At 37.5% G+C, this 16,221-nt stretch overlaps 1 protein-coding gene across 2 annotated transcripts; it reads left to right on the top strand.

Moving 5' to 3' along the window:
• Nucleotides 1-696: 696 nt before the first annotated feature.
• On the top strand, nt 697-15,025 carry frmd8 (FERM domain containing 8). Of its 2 annotated transcripts, none has more exons than XM_042499970.1 (11): nt 697-844; nt 3,073-3,170; nt 3,363-3,530; nt 4,896-4,997; nt 8,406-8,464; nt 8,701-8,867; nt 10,095-10,310; nt 11,308-11,431; nt 12,266-12,415; nt 13,552-13,774; nt 14,061-15,025. In XM_042499970.1, exons 2-11 carry the CDS (start codon nt 3,080-3,082, stop codon nt 14,171-14,173), a joined length of 1,413 nt encoding a protein of 470 aa, XP_042355904.1. In that variant the 5' UTR covers nt 697-844; nt 3,073-3,079; the 3' UTR covers nt 14,174-15,025. The 2 variants fall into 2 exon arrangements, with proteins under 2 accessions (XP_042355904.1, XP_042355905.1); XM_042499971.1 differs by lacking the exon at nt 697-844 and adding an exon at nt 1,569-1,651.
• Nucleotides 15,026-16,221: the final 1,196 nt, after the last annotated feature.

The following is a 16,221-nucleotide window of genomic DNA, read 5'->3' on the forward strand; positions in this document are numbered from 1 at the left end:
TTTTGTGGGGGCCAGACACAGCAGCCCCGTACATGTTCTTCTTTTTAAAAAAAATGAATTTAAGGACATTTCTAGATTTTAGGACATCTTGGGGATTTTAGGACATTTTAAGGATTTCAGGATATTTCTAGAGTTTTACAATATTTCTAAAATTTTAGTGTGCATCTAGGATTTTTCCACATTTATAGGATTTTAGGATGTTTCTAGGATTTTATGATGTGTCTTGGACATTAAATGTTTCTAGGATTCTAGGACATTTTTATGATTTTAGATCATTTCTAGAATTTCAGGACATTTCAGGATTTTTGGATGTTCTAGGATTTTAGGATATTTCTCTAATTTTAGAGCATTAGGTGCTTAGCTAGGACCTCTGTTGGGGAGAATCATCCACTGGTAGTTGCTTTTGTTTTTTTTGTTGTTGTTTTTTTAATAAACAAGCTCTTTTTCATGCTATTTTATGCACTCTGGTACCTTATATATTCTAAAAGTACAAAAGGAATTCCTTGTGTGAATCACTTTAATGTCATTGTAATTTAGAAAATGGTTGGGAGGCCGCCCGTAACCATAGCGGGGGGCAGATTTGGCCCGCGGGTCGTCGGTTGAGTATCACTGCTTCAGTCACACCCAGTCGAGACTCATTCAGAATGAGCGAATCCTCCGCCGGTCACGGACCGCCCCTAACTGTTGCAGCTGCCCGGAAAGCTAGTTTTAGACAACTGGCTAATCGTAGCCAAAAGGATAACTGCGACTCTGTTTGTTAGTTAATGTATTTAGCTACAGTATTAACAAAATTCCCATCCAGCACATAAACAGCAAGGGGAGGGAAATTTACCGAAAGTGGCAGGTAGGTGGAAAAAAAGAGACATTTTGTTCCTTCAGTTGCTGTTAGCAGTGTGTCAGACTGTGTGGCAAAACACCAAAAGGGAGCTAACTAACCACCAAAAATCGCCAACAACTTGTGACTCAGACCTATTGTTGTATCTAAAAGAGTCGCATTGTTTGAGTTAGTGACAGTGTCAAAAAGCTAACTGCTAACTCGGCACCGTCGTTAGTCACACTAACGTTAGCTAACGAAATGAATGCAGTGGCGCTGAATAAATAGTTGCCAGCGGTATTTCAGCCATTGTTTTGGGTTTGTTTGTGCACAGCTAACGTTGTAAGGACACTGATAGCTACCTCTGGAAGTGCAGGCCTCGTGATTTTTGCATTTGTGTCTCTGTATTTACGTCCTTTTCTGTATTTAGGCTGTTATATTTAGGCTCAAAGCTCTTTAATGTACTTTATAAACGCTGCTGAATGACTCTAACATGTCAGGGCCAAACTATCAGTCTGGTTTAACAGGGTGAGGTCAGCTGTAATGGGATGTTCTGGTTGCACCGGTTCTTTTCCAGTTTAATACCACATGGTGGCGCTGGTGCATAGATAGACTTGGGCTGAATCAGCCTGTTTACTTGTTTACTGGCACATGACTACAGGCAGTGAATGAGGTGGCATATGAAAGATCCTCCCACTAATGTCTAAAATCTGGTGTAGTCATACTAGCTCTTTATTTTAAGGCATATGAGACTAATGTTAGTATGGGCACCACATGTACCTCTCAACTGGTCACTCTTTGTGCACATTAGGGGCGTGCCACATCATATCGTTCAAGGTAATACCGGTGTCATTTTTTAATATGATTAAAATATATATATTTATTATGGTAATGGCAATATTCTAACTTCTTCACACAGTTATGTCACATTGTTATGTAGGGCTGGGCAATAAACTCCATACAAACTGTTACCCTGATATGAGACCACATACCGTCTGAGTATGTAATGTATGTAAGTGTTGTCTTTTCCTGATTTCAAAGGCTGCAGTAAAGTGATGTAATTTTCTAAACTTATCAGACTGTTCTACTTATTCTAATACTTGCGTTCACCCACTTTGAGTCATTAAAGCCACATTACTGATGATAATCAAAAATCTCTTTGTGTTAATATTTTGTCCAAGTACAAACAATCATCCCTAAAATATTGTCACTGTATTAATATCTACGTATTTCGTCATATCGTGACATTTGATTTTCTTGCCCAGTCCAGCATTTATGAAGCTTTTGAAGATATTTAAAATATTGTGATATATACCGTGTACCGTGATTTAGCCCAAAAATATCGTGATATTATTTCAAGGCCATACCGCCCAGCTCTAGTCTAAATAAGTTAACCTACAGTGTGCAGTGTAATCAGAGAAAGTCCAGTCCAGTGTGCGTTAATGTAAGGCATGAAAAAAAAGTCATATTGTTCAAGGCAATACTGGTGTAATTTTTAATGATTTTTACAAAAAATTATATCATGGTCATGACAATATTCCAACTTTTTCACACAATTATGTCACAATTATGTTTTTCTCATTTAAGTGATGTTTGCATAGAAAACAACACAGTATTTGTACTCTTCATGTAAGTGTAGATATACCATGGGTGGGGCTCACCACAGGCCCCACAATATGATATTATCATGATACTTAGGTCACGATTAAATATTTTGGGGATTTTAAATGTGTTTGATGTGCTGTGTGTTGTGATAACACACACACACACACACACACACACACACACACACACACACACATATATAAGGATTTAAAAAATATTTTTCATCTGTAAATTTTGTCCCCAAATGAAAAACTCTGTTTAATTTTATGTGATTTATAAAACAATTTTTTCTGTTAACTTCACTTCAATCATTTTTATTTAAAATAATCAATGGATTTTATTGTACTAGTAGGCTACCAAAAGTTTCACTTGCATATGCAATATTAATAATATAATAAAAAAATACAAAAAAATTAAATAAAATAATAAAAAATCAATACTTGGCATCCATTTGACAATACAGTATTGCCATGCGAAAATACTATGATGCTATGCTGTATCAATTTTCCCCCACCCACCGCTAATATATATCAGCCTTGGTTCAGCTTTAAGGGCTTTTTCAGGCTGTTTGTTTCTAAATGATGCTGTGATGTTCGTGTCATGTTACTGGGAATGCACTGTGACTGATTTTGTGTTTGTTTGTCGTGCTCCAGAGTAGAGATGGAAGGAGACGACTGCAGTTTTCCTCCAGATTCATCAGACGATCACTCGCAAAGAGGAAGTGTTGCGTCTTCTGCGACACTCTCACGAGGTACGGAGCAGCAAATGTTTACGTAACTCATGGAGGATAATCTCACTCCTCAGTGATTCTTACTGTGCATTACTTTTATTTGCAGTAAATTAACCTGAATGAAAGTTAAATTTTTGATGTGTTTTTTTGTCTCTGTCACACTGTTTTCCTTTTTATTTATTTTATTTTGTTTGTTTGTGTTTGTTCTCACAGCTCAAGATGTGCTTATATACCTCTGTGGTGACAGCGCGGTACACTTAACAGTAGAAGGGCTCGGCAGCGTCACCGTGCAGGAGTTGGGCCGCAGTGTTCGTGAAGCTCTTCATATTCCTGATTCTGCACAGGATGCTTTTGCCTTCTGGCTTTGCTCTCCGCTACTTGGTGAGAACTTCTTCCACCACTTTTACACACATAAATGCTGCGACTCTTCATCTGGCAATGTGTGTATATGTATGTATCAAGTCTGGCTACAAAATAATACATTATATATATGAATTTTGACAGAACAAGCATATATTATGTAGCCATTATACAAAACTATGCTTCTTGAATTAGGAATAAATTGCTATCACGTTTAAATATGTTTAATTTATGTACTCAACTGTTACAGCAGGAATAATTTAGGTTGATAAGTCACAAAAAAATAATAGCTTTCACTTTGTGGCTTTGCCATTTGCCTCTTTAAATGGTTAAACCTCACTTTGATGTAAGCAGCTTCAGTGTCACGATCACAAACAGCACTACAATCAGTTCTTTTACAAGATGTTAAAAAAGTGAACTAAAAGTGGTCCGGTCAGTTTTTAAAAAAAAAATGCAAGCACTGAAGAGAAACTTTTGTTTTTAATTTTGGCTTTAAAGAAGAACAAACAACTTAAAAAATATATATGTTAGATTTATTTTTTAAAAAAAGAAGTCACCCCCCCAGACACCTCCCTCCTCTGCTAAATAAAAAGTGTAGTCCCACAACACCGGCATGATCCTGAATCCAAATCCTGAACTCCTCCTTCAACTCTGCAAGATGTAGCAGGATTTAGTGACAGATTTTAATTATTTATGTAATAAATCTACCTTTTACCTTGTGAGTGATGCACTGCTGTGGACGGGGTTGCAGCAAAACATATTTTAGCCAATGAAAAAAAATCAATATCAGTTTAAGTGTACACTAAATTTGAATATTTGCTCATCTCTACCTTCCACAACAGCTGATGGAGGCAGCGGTAGAGCAGCAACTCTGTCGTTCAGTGGAGTAAAATGACTCTTTTTCCTCAATGGAGTCTGGTGTTTTTGATATAATGGCTTCAAATCCTGTTTCAGGGCAAGGTAAAGCTGTGAAAATATTCTGAATATAGCGTACACTTAAACGGATATTGATTTTTTTAGGTGGCTTAAAACTAATCAATGAAGGCAGAGCTTCCTCAGTGCTGTTTGATTATATGTACATGACGCAGCAGTTTTCCATCCTGAGGTTATTGTAAATAAACAGTTAAGATTGTGATTCAGTCTATATCATACACTGTATAAGTAATATAGGTCTGTTGCAGTCAGGTGATAGAGGGCTACCTCCACCTGCCGTGAAGGAGTCGGACCTACTTCTGTCAATAAATCTTTGCTGCTCTGGTGCTTGTATACTGGGAGAAGTACAGTAGTCTACTTAAATGTCCTATATTGGAGCTATGGTTATAGCTCGAACAAACTGTGCATGTAAACGCACTAACTGTGTTTTATTCGCCTCCTCTAACTCTGCAGAATTGCAGCTGAAGGCGCGGCATCAACCATACAAACTGTGCCGGCAGTGGCAGGACTTGCTGTATCGCTTCACCGAGGCCTCAGAGGAAGACATTGGTCAAGGTGAGAGTTTATTTTGCACTAAGTAACTGCCCCTTTAAGTCTGCACCATTACATACTGTCTCCACTAAACCACATAAATGTACATATCAGTGAGTCATCGCAGTGCAAGGACAGTTCCTTCTCTGGTCTCTCGCCTGAAGCTGGTTGCTCTCAGTAACCTGGTTTCACAACAGTCTGTGTGTTTGTATGCCAAGCACAGCCAGTTTCTTTTTCTGCAGCTGCTCCCCGTGGATTTATAGCTTACTTTAAATTGTTGGTGCTTAGTAGCTCACTCAGGGTAAAAGTGCTGCCAGGTTTGTTTGGAATAAATAAAAGGAGAGAGAGTTGGCGCGATAAGCAATAAACACCTGTGGCGGACCAAGCAAAGTAAAAGCTGAAACACGTAGGAAGTCAACATGAAGAGAAAGCACTCAGAGAAAAAGAGCAGAGAAGACATTACACTTGCTGTGAGTATTTCTTAGTAAATTAATACAACTAAGTAGATGTTTTTGTCTGTTGAGACATTTTTATGCCTCCGTGCCGAGGCATTATGATTTCAGGTTGCTGGTCCACGCAGCCCATTCTCATGAACGCGATATCTCACGAATGCTGTGACAGAATTTCTTCAAATATGACACTTACGTCCATTTGGCCTCAGTGTTGAACTGATTATACTACAGGGGTTATAAGTCAAAGGTCAAGGTCGTTGTGACCACATTTTTCTCGTTTTCATGACCGCGATATCTAGGGCTAGGTGATATGGAATAAAGTCTTATCACAATACTTTTTTTCTTATCAGTCAATATCGATATATACTATGATATACATCAAATAACTATTTCTGTCAAGCTCAAAGGTTCCCTTTTACTGATTTATTTTTATATATTAAACTTTCCAGCATTGTATGAAAATTAAAAGCTCCATCTGCTGATAATAGGCCAACCTCTCCTGACTGCAGGACTCTAACTTCAACTTCCGTGAAACTTCTGTGAAAATTCCTGTGAAATACTCAGGAATTACAAACTTTTGAGTAGGCCTACTTCTCCTACAGCTGCCAACAGCCTGCCAACATTCCCAGTTAGAGAAAGGCTGAAAATAAGGTCATGTGCTTGTGGTCCCAGGCCCCCAAAACATTACATCTGCCCCTGGTAATAATAATGAGAGCTCAGCACGAGCTGCTGGATGAGACTCGGAGCGATGTTTCCTGCTGTTTCTAAATAATTCATCCAAAGTCTGATTAAACCTGAAACTAACACAAAGTAGTCTGTAGAAAATAGTTTTATCGCCCAGCCCTAGCGATATCTTAAGAATGCTTTGAGGGAATTCATCTCATTTGCGTGAATGTGATTTTTTTGGGGGGGGACCTTGAGGAAATTTCCACAGATTTGGCACAATAATCCACTTGGATTCAAGAATGAGCTAAATGAACTTTGCCTCTTTTTTTGTCTTATATGTATGATGTTGAATTGAACATCTTAGATTTTGGACAAAGCAATGACCCCAAACAAGTGCTTAAAATTACAATAATTTTGACATTTTCCTCAGCTTTCAAAAATTCTAAAACTTGAAAATTTCCTGCAATTTGGGGAACATTTCTTACCAATTTGCTCATGGCCTTTTCCCCATGTTTTCGCCAGAAATCACTCCAATTTGCTCCAAGGTTTAAATACTTGGGAAAGGCGTCTGAAGTCAGCACAAGTGATGTTGATCTAGGTTTCAAAGGTTTTTTACAAAGTATGTGGAAATTCGGGTTATTTCTCTGTCAAACTTTCTACCCACAATGGTAGAAATGGGTTTTCTTTTAACACAGTTTTATTAAGTTGTAAATGAGGTGTCAGGCAGTGAGTCAAAGTCTGCTATTATTTGTCATTACTTGACAGTCAAAGTACAACAACCCACACTTGTGTTTTCTGTTTGCCAGGTCCTTTTAGAAGAACTGGTGACACTGCTGCAAAGTGCACTGCAAAAAACCACAACTGTGACAGCTCTTTACAAAGACAACGTTACATGTTGCATAATCATTTAAACATTTTCATGTTTTTTGTTATTTTTGTGGCGTAAATGGGCTTCTGCACACAGTACAGGACCATGAGTCGGAGCAGAGTGGGTTAGAGGGGGCTTGACTGATAGATGCTTCATGTACCACAGTGTTTGGGCCTTTTCCCAAATCAACTAGTAGGGAGCTGAAGTGGGTTATAAAATCCTCAAACAGTGAGCCTGCACTGATTCTGACTTAATGACCACATGCAACGCCATATTGTGTTTGTCATTAAGATGCTCCCTACTAATAAAGTTCAACACAACTACACTACAGCAAATTTGTTTGATTTCTTCAACAAGCAGCGTAACAAAACATAGTCCAGATATTAGCAAGAAATTACTAATTTAAAAAAAACGACCCCCTCCCCACCCCCCAAAAATATATATATAAAAAGACATTTTTTTCTGTAACATAATTTTCTATATGAAATTACTATTAATTATATATATGGGTCATGGGATCCATCCAATCCTCCTTTTTTTTTTTTAAAACTAATTTTTAGGTAATTTTCATGTCGAAAGAAATCAAATCAACATGCTCAGGTTTCAAAGGGTCAAATAGCACGTGTGAAGCGCACCACAAAAATTAAACAAAACAAAAATATAATGACAATCCAGATTGCACAGGGTTAATATGTTAAACGCTACATTCTGTTTAGGATCAAATACGCCCCTCTGTTGTCGCTACAAAACGTGTTTAGTTTGTTTTACAATTACAGGAATCATCACTAAAACTGAGCAGCTTGTTAAGTGAAAAACGAGAAGGTGTTTAAAAAAGAAAATAAATGTCACCAATTAATCTGAACACTTAGTTTTGTTACTATTTATGCATTTTTTTCTTCATTTTTTATTAACTTTTACATTCATCAATTTGTTTGTTTGTTTAATAATATAGCCTACCAATATTCTGATATCAAATACATATGACGAACATAAATGGGGAGTAAGTTTTATTTTTCTGCGTGGTTACGAAATATAACAGGTGCTCCTTTTTCTGCTGAAGAGAGGGAATTCGTCTCAAAGCTTGCCACAGTATTTAACCGTTCGCCCTGATGAAGGGTGTTTCACTGAGCTGTGAAGCTGACTACATGTGACACTCTGAGATGGAGGGAGAGTGTGTAGAGTCTGATTTTGGAAATGCCCTTTGTCTCTGTACCGTCACTCCTTCACTCTGTGTGGTGGAGCTGAGTCTCATTCAGTGATGATTGGATCAACTGTTTATTGTGTATTTATTCTTCTGTTTCATGTAAGCGTCATTTTTGTATTCTTTATTTTGTATTTGTTTTCTTTTTGATTTTCATGTATGTTATTAAAATTATTATTATTATCTTAATAATACAGATGGTCACTTGATCTCTGATGCATCATTGTCCTCTGCTTTTTCCTCAGATGAACCGTGTCTCCAGTACCGTCGCAACGTGTTTTATCCGAAATCTAAAGAGCTGCAGGTACTATTAACCCCAATTCTCTGCAAGAATATCTAATAATTTTACATACAAGTAAATTATTATAAAGTCATTGTTATCCATCATTGGAGACTTATAGAGAAAGTTTGCCGTAGTAAACATGGCTCACTGAGTACTGAGTGAGCTCCAATGAAGATTTTTCTAAAAGTTATTTTTCAATTTTGTTCAAAGACGTCTTCAGACCAACTAATTATTGTTTTCGTCCCACTCATGAGCAGATCGATGACGAGGGCGTGCTGAGGCTTCTGTACGAGGAAGCCAGAGACAACATTCTCACAGGTCGATACCCCTGCGATCCCGAGCACTGGACGGGTCTGGGAGCCTTGTCTCTAGCTCTTGAGGAGGGAACTGGTCTTGACGGGCAACAATTTACTACAACAGTAAGGTAAGAACAGTTGGTTAATAAAAATGTTTGACCAAATTCTGGATATGGAGCTTTTCTGTCTTTCTTTCTGAATATTACAGATGATCACTTTAAGGAGTACTTTGATATTTTGGGAAATTACAGTCTACAGTATCAGTTTCCTTCTGCCTCCAGTCTTTATGCTAAGTTAAACTGTACAGAAAAAATGATGTCCATTTAGGTATCAAAGGTTTCAAATTGGGGTTGTAGAAATTGATTTTTAAAAACAGGAATTCATTAAAGTGCATGTGGTTAACTGTGTATCCATATGCTAATACAGTAATAACATAAATGAGCCTATAAGATAATTAACACACAGTGTTCTTTTTATCACATGATCTAACTCGACTTTCTGTTCCTTTTACTCAAGTACTTATTTAAAAGCACATTTAGTGAAGTTCACGGTTGACTCGGTCACAGTTCGCCTTTTTAGAAAATGAAGAAGTGTGTCCTGGCCCCTGCTGTTAATCAGATGGTGAGAGGACGCCTTTCTGAAGTTAATTTGCCAGAAACAATCAACACTGTAAAAAGCACAACCAATCTCATGTCCCTCAACCCACGTTTTCTAAAGGACAGCTTGCAGATTGAGCTGCTTCAAGTGCTTCGGCACAATCGGTGACAACGTTTTGCAATTTGATGGAAATCCACCGGCATTGTGAGAAAAGGTCAGCAGCGTGTCTTTTGTTTGAGGAGGCTTTGATTTTTCTTTCTTTTTTTTTAAATAAAAATGTGTCACAGCAGCAGTGTTTTCAGTTACTCGTTAGTTTGTAAGTGCCATGTACAAGAATGCACAAAATGACATTTTTTGATTGGAGTGGGATTATCATGGGAATGAGTCCTTTTGAGACATGATTGTAATTTAAGGGTCGAGAATGATACGTATATGAAGGGGGCTATATGTCACTGCACAGGCTGCCTACACTTCACTTCTCAGTAAATATTTCTGAGGAAGTCTCATCTTTTTTTGGTTGCAGTGTTGTATTTATGTGTTAGTTTGTGTCTGCTTTGTGAACTTCCCTTTAACTGTGTTACAGTTTCAACCTGTAAAAGAAATGCTCCTTTATTTGGTGTTTAACCCTTTTAAATCTGAGAAAACTGGTTTGATTTCTTTCAGAAACATGAGCAATGAAAGAAGAGATTACCCAAAAATTTGCAAGAAATTAGCGATTCCCTAGTTTTTAGAAGAAAATATTTTTTCTAAATTTACAGGGAGAAGAAACTGACTTCTTTTCTGCCCGCACACGTTGTCATGGGGAGCGGCGGCCTGCTCTCCACTCTGAGAGGGAAGTCGAGCCGCCATGCAGGGCTGGAGCAGAGCCTCCTGGAGGAGTACAGAAAGATCAGCACATCTGCTGGAAACTCTCCTGAGCCCACACAGCTCCTACACCAGTACCTCAGCACATGTCACATGCTGCCTTATTATGGGTGAGAACTCGTCTAATGAGCCTTTAATACTCCACAAAAATTCATTCTGCCTCCAGGGTTCCCACGGTCATGAAAAACCGAAACAGAAACAGAAACATTTCCATTTTCATTTAATTTTCTTATTTTTCCAGAACTGAAAAAGTTAGTTAATTAATTAAGAAATTTATTAAATTTTGGAAAAGTTGTAGAATTTCACAATCTCATTTTTCAGTCCTGCAAAAGTCATGAAATAATTTTAAAGTTTTGGAAAAGCTATGTAATTTCACAATCTCAGTTTCCAGGCTTGAAAAAGTTAGGATATTAGTAAAAAAAAAAAAAAAAAAAAAAAATCAATAAGTTTTGGAAAAGTTATGGAATTCCACAATTGCATTTTCCAGGCTTGAAAAAATATGAAATTAGTAAAAATGTAAAAATATTTATTAAAATGTTTGGAAAAGTCATGGAATTTCACTATCTCTATCCAGGCCTAAAAAAGTTATAAAATTAGTTTTAAAAAATGGTTACATTTTGGAAAAGTCATTGAAATTTGTTGTAATAAAAACTGAATATTACAGTTATCTTTTGTAGATAATCTTTGATTTCTTTAAAAAGTATATAACCACATTCTTATGTTTCAGCGTTGTTCTCCAGCCTTGCATCCAGAAATTAGTTTATAATAAAATACATTAAGTATACACTCATAGTAAAAACATTCTAATTTTCCAAACGTATATAATGCAAGTGTTTGTATGACTGAGCCTGTAGTTCAAAGTATGAGAAGTGAATATGAACATACCCAACTATAAGAAGCTGGAAAAGGCTTTACTCCAAATGTTAATTAGACTCCTAATTAACATTTGGAGTAAAGCATACTATACAGTTCATTCATGTTATACATTGTGAGCGATCTTGGAAATTTCATTATGGATCCTTTTAAAAATGTGTCTTTGAAAATGTGTGGGAACCCTGCACCTCAAATCGCTTCATGTTTATTAATTTTCATTAATTGCATAAACAGGTGCGCTTTCTTCTTCGGGGAGATCGACAAACCAGTGCAAGGGATTCTGCAAAGGGCCAAACGCAAACCTGTCAACGTTGGGATCTGCCTGGAGGGAGTTTATGTGATGGATGTCAAAGAGAAGGTGAGCGCTGCGTTGTCTTTGACTGACAGCTCTGTAAAACAGCAACACAATGCGACGTGTCTCGTTTTGTCTGTGTAGTAGTAACACAGAGTACCAAGAGTTAGGTCGAATTCATGAAAAGAGTAAGCAGAGTTGAGATGACATACAAGATGCTGGAGGATCTGGTGTCAGCGAAAACAAAAGTGCTGTTTGGCAGCAATGTGAGGTTAAACAAGGGGTCGACCGATATTGTTTTTTCACGGCCGACACGGATAATTAGTTGTTAATGAGACCGATAACTGTAATTTTGAATTGATTTGCATTTACATAAAATAGAAAATCTTTCAGTCCATGTTTATAATCTGGAACATCACATACAGCAAGTTTTTTATTTTACTTTATAAAGTCAAGTGAAAATTAAAATAAAAAAATTGATAAATGAAAATAGCTCCCTGAGGTTTTACAAAATAAAAGTTCCTCCCATGTTGACACACTTACTTTGCACTTTTTAATTAACTAAATTTAATAGCGATCACTAAAAAAAAATACAGATAATCTGCAAAATGCCAGATATTGGCCCCAATAATTGGCCACGATGATAATGCGTCAACCCCTAATTTAAACCTAATTCTTTGCAATATTTCAGAGGAATAGGCTGTCAGCAAATGCTAAAAATGGCCGTGGTCTTGTTTTTTATTTGCATTTTTGATGAAGAAATTGCATTTCCTGCCACTATTTCATAATAAAAGTCAGCTCCTTTTTACAAGTTGAATGTTCACGTAAAGCTGCGAATTAGGAAATATTCATTCTGCATGAGCAGTGACTGGACCTCTGATTGGACACATTTTCTTGCAGCACGTGCTGCTCGGCCTGCACTTCAACGAGCTTTCGTGGGACCACAGCTACCCCGAGGATCAGGGGGACTCACACATTCTGTGGCTGGAGTTTGATGGAGATGAAGACGGCACTCCTGTCAACAAGTTGCTAAAGATCTACTCTAAACAGGTACGAAAATATCTGAGAAATCTCAATATGATTGTATTTAACACCTGAACATAGAGCGTCACCAACAGCGTGTGCACTGTGTGGCCTTAGTTTGCCTCCAAAGTGCTGTGTGTTGTTGATCAGCATTTTGTTTTTGGGTCACACCTGTCATGGTTGGCAACTCTGCATCTCTGCTGTAACATCAATTTAAGAGCGTCTTTCTGTAGCGACAGATGTAGTCCTTTTATGTGCGTCTTACTTCAAATATTTGCAACAAGGAGAGAGGATGTGCGGCTATCTCTGGAGAGCGCGCTGCACCTGGTGTTTGTGACAGCTCCAGGATCAGGTGCAGCTGCTGTGCATATTTGTGCAAACAGGAGCACAGCACTCGATATTTCTAACGAAACTGAATAGATTTCAAACACATTTCTGCACTTGCATGCATATCATCCTTGTCCAATGGTTGTTGGCTTTGAAAAAGACCGTCTCAGCCAACAGATGGTGGGGAGATGTTACATAATGTTCCAGGCAGTAATTCATAATCACACCAGGCTCTAATCCAGAGCTGGCAATGTGACCCTTCATGTGTCTGTGGTTTAGGAATGCACCATCGGAAAGTAGAGAACAGCTGTTTATATTTGTTTATTATCAGGGTTTATACTTTTATGAAAAACCTGGAAAAGTCATGGAACTTGCAAATGGCAATTTAAAGGCCTGGAAAATGTTTGGAAAACTAAATATACTCTGAAAGATTTGGAAAGTTTGGTGAATTTTGTTTCATTAACTTGTATCATAACACATGATGTGTTCAAGGACCATTGGAAATATGAAAATACAACAATATATTTTTATACAGTTTCTGGCTGTGAAAAAATGTCATTTCGGGTGATTTTTGTAAAGAAAAAAATCTCTCAAAAACATGGCCAGAATTTTTTTATTTCTTATAAATCACTAAAAAGTTTGAAAAAAATGCCAAAAATGAAATTACCCAAATCTTAAAAAAAAAAGAGAAAAGAAATTGCCAAAAGTTTAAAAAAAAAAATGCCAAGATTTTTTCTTTAAAAATTGCTAAAAGTTAGGGAAAAAATGGTAAAAATTTGTAAAGAAAATAAATCGCCAATTTTTTTCTTTTATGTCCCGATATTTTTGTCGAGCAGGCGGAGCTAATGAGCGGCTTCATTGAGTTCTGTGTGGAACTGAAGTCTGCGTCTGAGGGAGGAGCCGCAGCTGAGACAGACAGCGAGGCGTCTCAGCAGCCTGCCGGACGAGACGGCAGCAACAAGAACGGACGTGGAGGACGGCGCGGGATGCTGCAGAGGCAGAGCAGTGTTGTGTGCAGTCGCGTCCATTCGCTGAACACTATCAGCTATGTGGACAATGGTGAGTCCTGCGGTCACATTTACAGGGCTTTTACGGTCATGAAAAGAACCTGGAAAACTTTTGTAAAATTCAATATACCCTGAAAGTTTTGGAAAGTCATGAAATTTTCTTTCACAAACCTGTGTAATAATCAAGAACTGGCAGAAATTTTGGAAATCTAACAAAATTGTCATTTTGGCAATATTTTTAAAAAATCATCCAAGCCTGAGCTATTTCTATACCGAGACAATCTCTTTAAGTTGAAGTAACATCAGTTTTTCAATCTCTCTCCATCGTTGTCTTTCAGGAAAAGAAATCAAACGCTTGAAGCCGAAGAGAGCGGCGTCCTTCTTCACCCGGCAGGCGTCTGCGACCACGTACTCTGCTGTGCAGGTGACGGACAGTCTGGAGCAGGGTTAAACTCGCCCATCAACCGCGCCTCTCTCTCTCTCGAAGACCAAACCTGAACATTTTACACTGAGATTTAAAGACTTGACACAAGCTTGAGACATTAACCTGGTAATATATAAAGATGCAAAGGACCAAGCGAGGGATCTAAGCGTGAGTGACAATATTTATCTTTTGAAGTTGTGTATATTAAGAGAGTACAGTAATGTGAAAAACAAAGTGATCTATTAAGAGATATGCTTCCGAGGTTAAACTGAAGTGGCTGTTCGTTAGATGGCCTTGCATAGAGAAATATATCATTCTGTGAGCACCACATAATGGACCGCCTTCATGAGACAAGCCTTACAAAAGTCCTCAGACATCGACTCCAGTTGATGACTTTACGATATCTCTTTCCGCAGCGCTCTGGTGCTGCATTTACTGTTTATAGTCAAAACCTCATGAGAATATAACCACTGCATTACCTCTTATTTACTCCCTCGTAATATTTTGTAAGAGTCGCCACAAACAGTCAGCATGACAAACACTTTTAGGGGACGATGTGAGGGCGTGTTCCCGCTACTCAAACTGCCAGTGCCTTGTTCTCATCAAAGGGTGAAGACACGTTAGAGAAGTCCTGGTGGAAACGTTTAGCGGTCGATCACAAAGAGTCCGTATGGGAGCATGTTATCTGTGTTGTGGGAGTTTCTTGTAAGTACATGCTTTTAAGAGTTGGACACAATGTTATATTTGGTGATATTTGCAGCTGGTTAGCTTGAATTTAGTGTAAACATGGAAGAAAAACAGGACAGAATTTTACAGCATGCAGTTACTGAAAAGTACACATTTATATTATCAATTAAAGAATCGCATCAGAGTCAAAAACCTGAAACCAACAGTAAGTTAGTAAGAGAAGAAGTACAAATTAATTCACTGAAAGCTCTTGTTCAACAATTAACTTAAGTATTTTTTAATCTGGACCCAATTTCCCTTGTTTTTGTTTCAAAGTGACTAATGGATACATTAATTTTTTTAAATGGTCCAGTTTTGAGTTAGAGGGCTATACTTGGCAGCTACAAAACAGGCTGTAATGTAGTAAAATTGGTTTGATTTCTTTTGAAAACATGCGGAAAAAAGGCAAAGAGCACCTTGGCAAGAAATGTCCATAAAATTGAAATAAAAAATTACCTGAAAAATTAGTAACAACAAAACAAACATGAAAAGGAAATAAGAAGTTAAAGAATAATTAAAAAACATTGAAAAAGTGCTTAAAATATAATAATTCTGTTACAGAATTTTAAATATGAAATTATGATAATTCTGAATGTTTTTTTCCCCTAGGATAAACAGGAATTAGTTTATCCTAAAAATAAACTACTACTAATTTGTTTAATTCTAATTAATTAGTGAATTAGTAAACATTACTAATTTCTTGCTAATTTTTGGACCATTTCTTGTGAAGCTGCTCATTTCCTTCCTCCTTTGTTTTTGAAAGATATCAGCTAATTTTATCTGGTTTTAAAGTGATATTAATGTTTTTTGTGTCTAAAATGTTTTTTTAACCCCCATCCGACACAATATGTATGTAATATACTGATAATGGAAAAGTACCAAACACAAACCCAATTTTTTTTTAATTCACCAGGGTATACGGTATATGGTGGTATAAATGTGCTAGGTGTTGCGGTGTCTTTCAGCTCAACTGCTTTATCCACCAGTGGAGACCAGAGACTGGTGGTGCGTGCTGTGCACTACAAACAGTGAGTTTAATAGAAAGCGGAGCGCCTGTATTTGTGACGGTAATGAGAAACATACCTTTGGGATATCTAAATGCCCTGGTACACTGTGAAACCATGGTACTGCCCAAGCATAAGTTCATCTTAAAAAAAGAAAAAAGGACAGGGTTGTGCTTATGACACAGGCCAGTAGATGAAGAACTTTGAAACTACGCCGTTGAATTCTCAGTCTGAACACCAAAGCCTATATAACGTGCTGCAACACAGTGTGCTACCTAAACGCTGCTGAGAGATTTCCACCACATGTCCTCCAGGTGTCTCTGATACGGGCAGTTTCTGTCTTTG

The sequence above is a fragment of the Plectropomus leopardus genome, chromosome 13, assembly GCF_008729295.1.
Source record: "Plectropomus leopardus isolate mb chromosome 13, YSFRI_Pleo_2.0, whole genome shotgun sequence".
NCBI classification, from domain to species: domain Eukaryota; kingdom Metazoa; phylum Chordata; class Actinopteri; order Perciformes; family Serranidae; genus Plectropomus; species Plectropomus leopardus.

Coding starts and splice junctions, on each gene's coding strand:
- frmd8 (XM_042499970.1), top strand. CDS start 3,080: ATGGAAGGAGACGACTGCAGTTTTCCTCCAGATTCATCAGACGATCAC. Junction 8,868..10,094: donor CAATTTACTACAACAGTAAG/GTAAGAACAGTT, acceptor CTAAATTTACAG/GGAGAAGAAACTGACTTCTT. Junction 11,432..12,265: donor TGATGGATGTCAAAGAGAAG/GTGAGCGCTGCG, acceptor ATTTTCTTGCAG/CACGTGCTGCTCGGCCTGCA.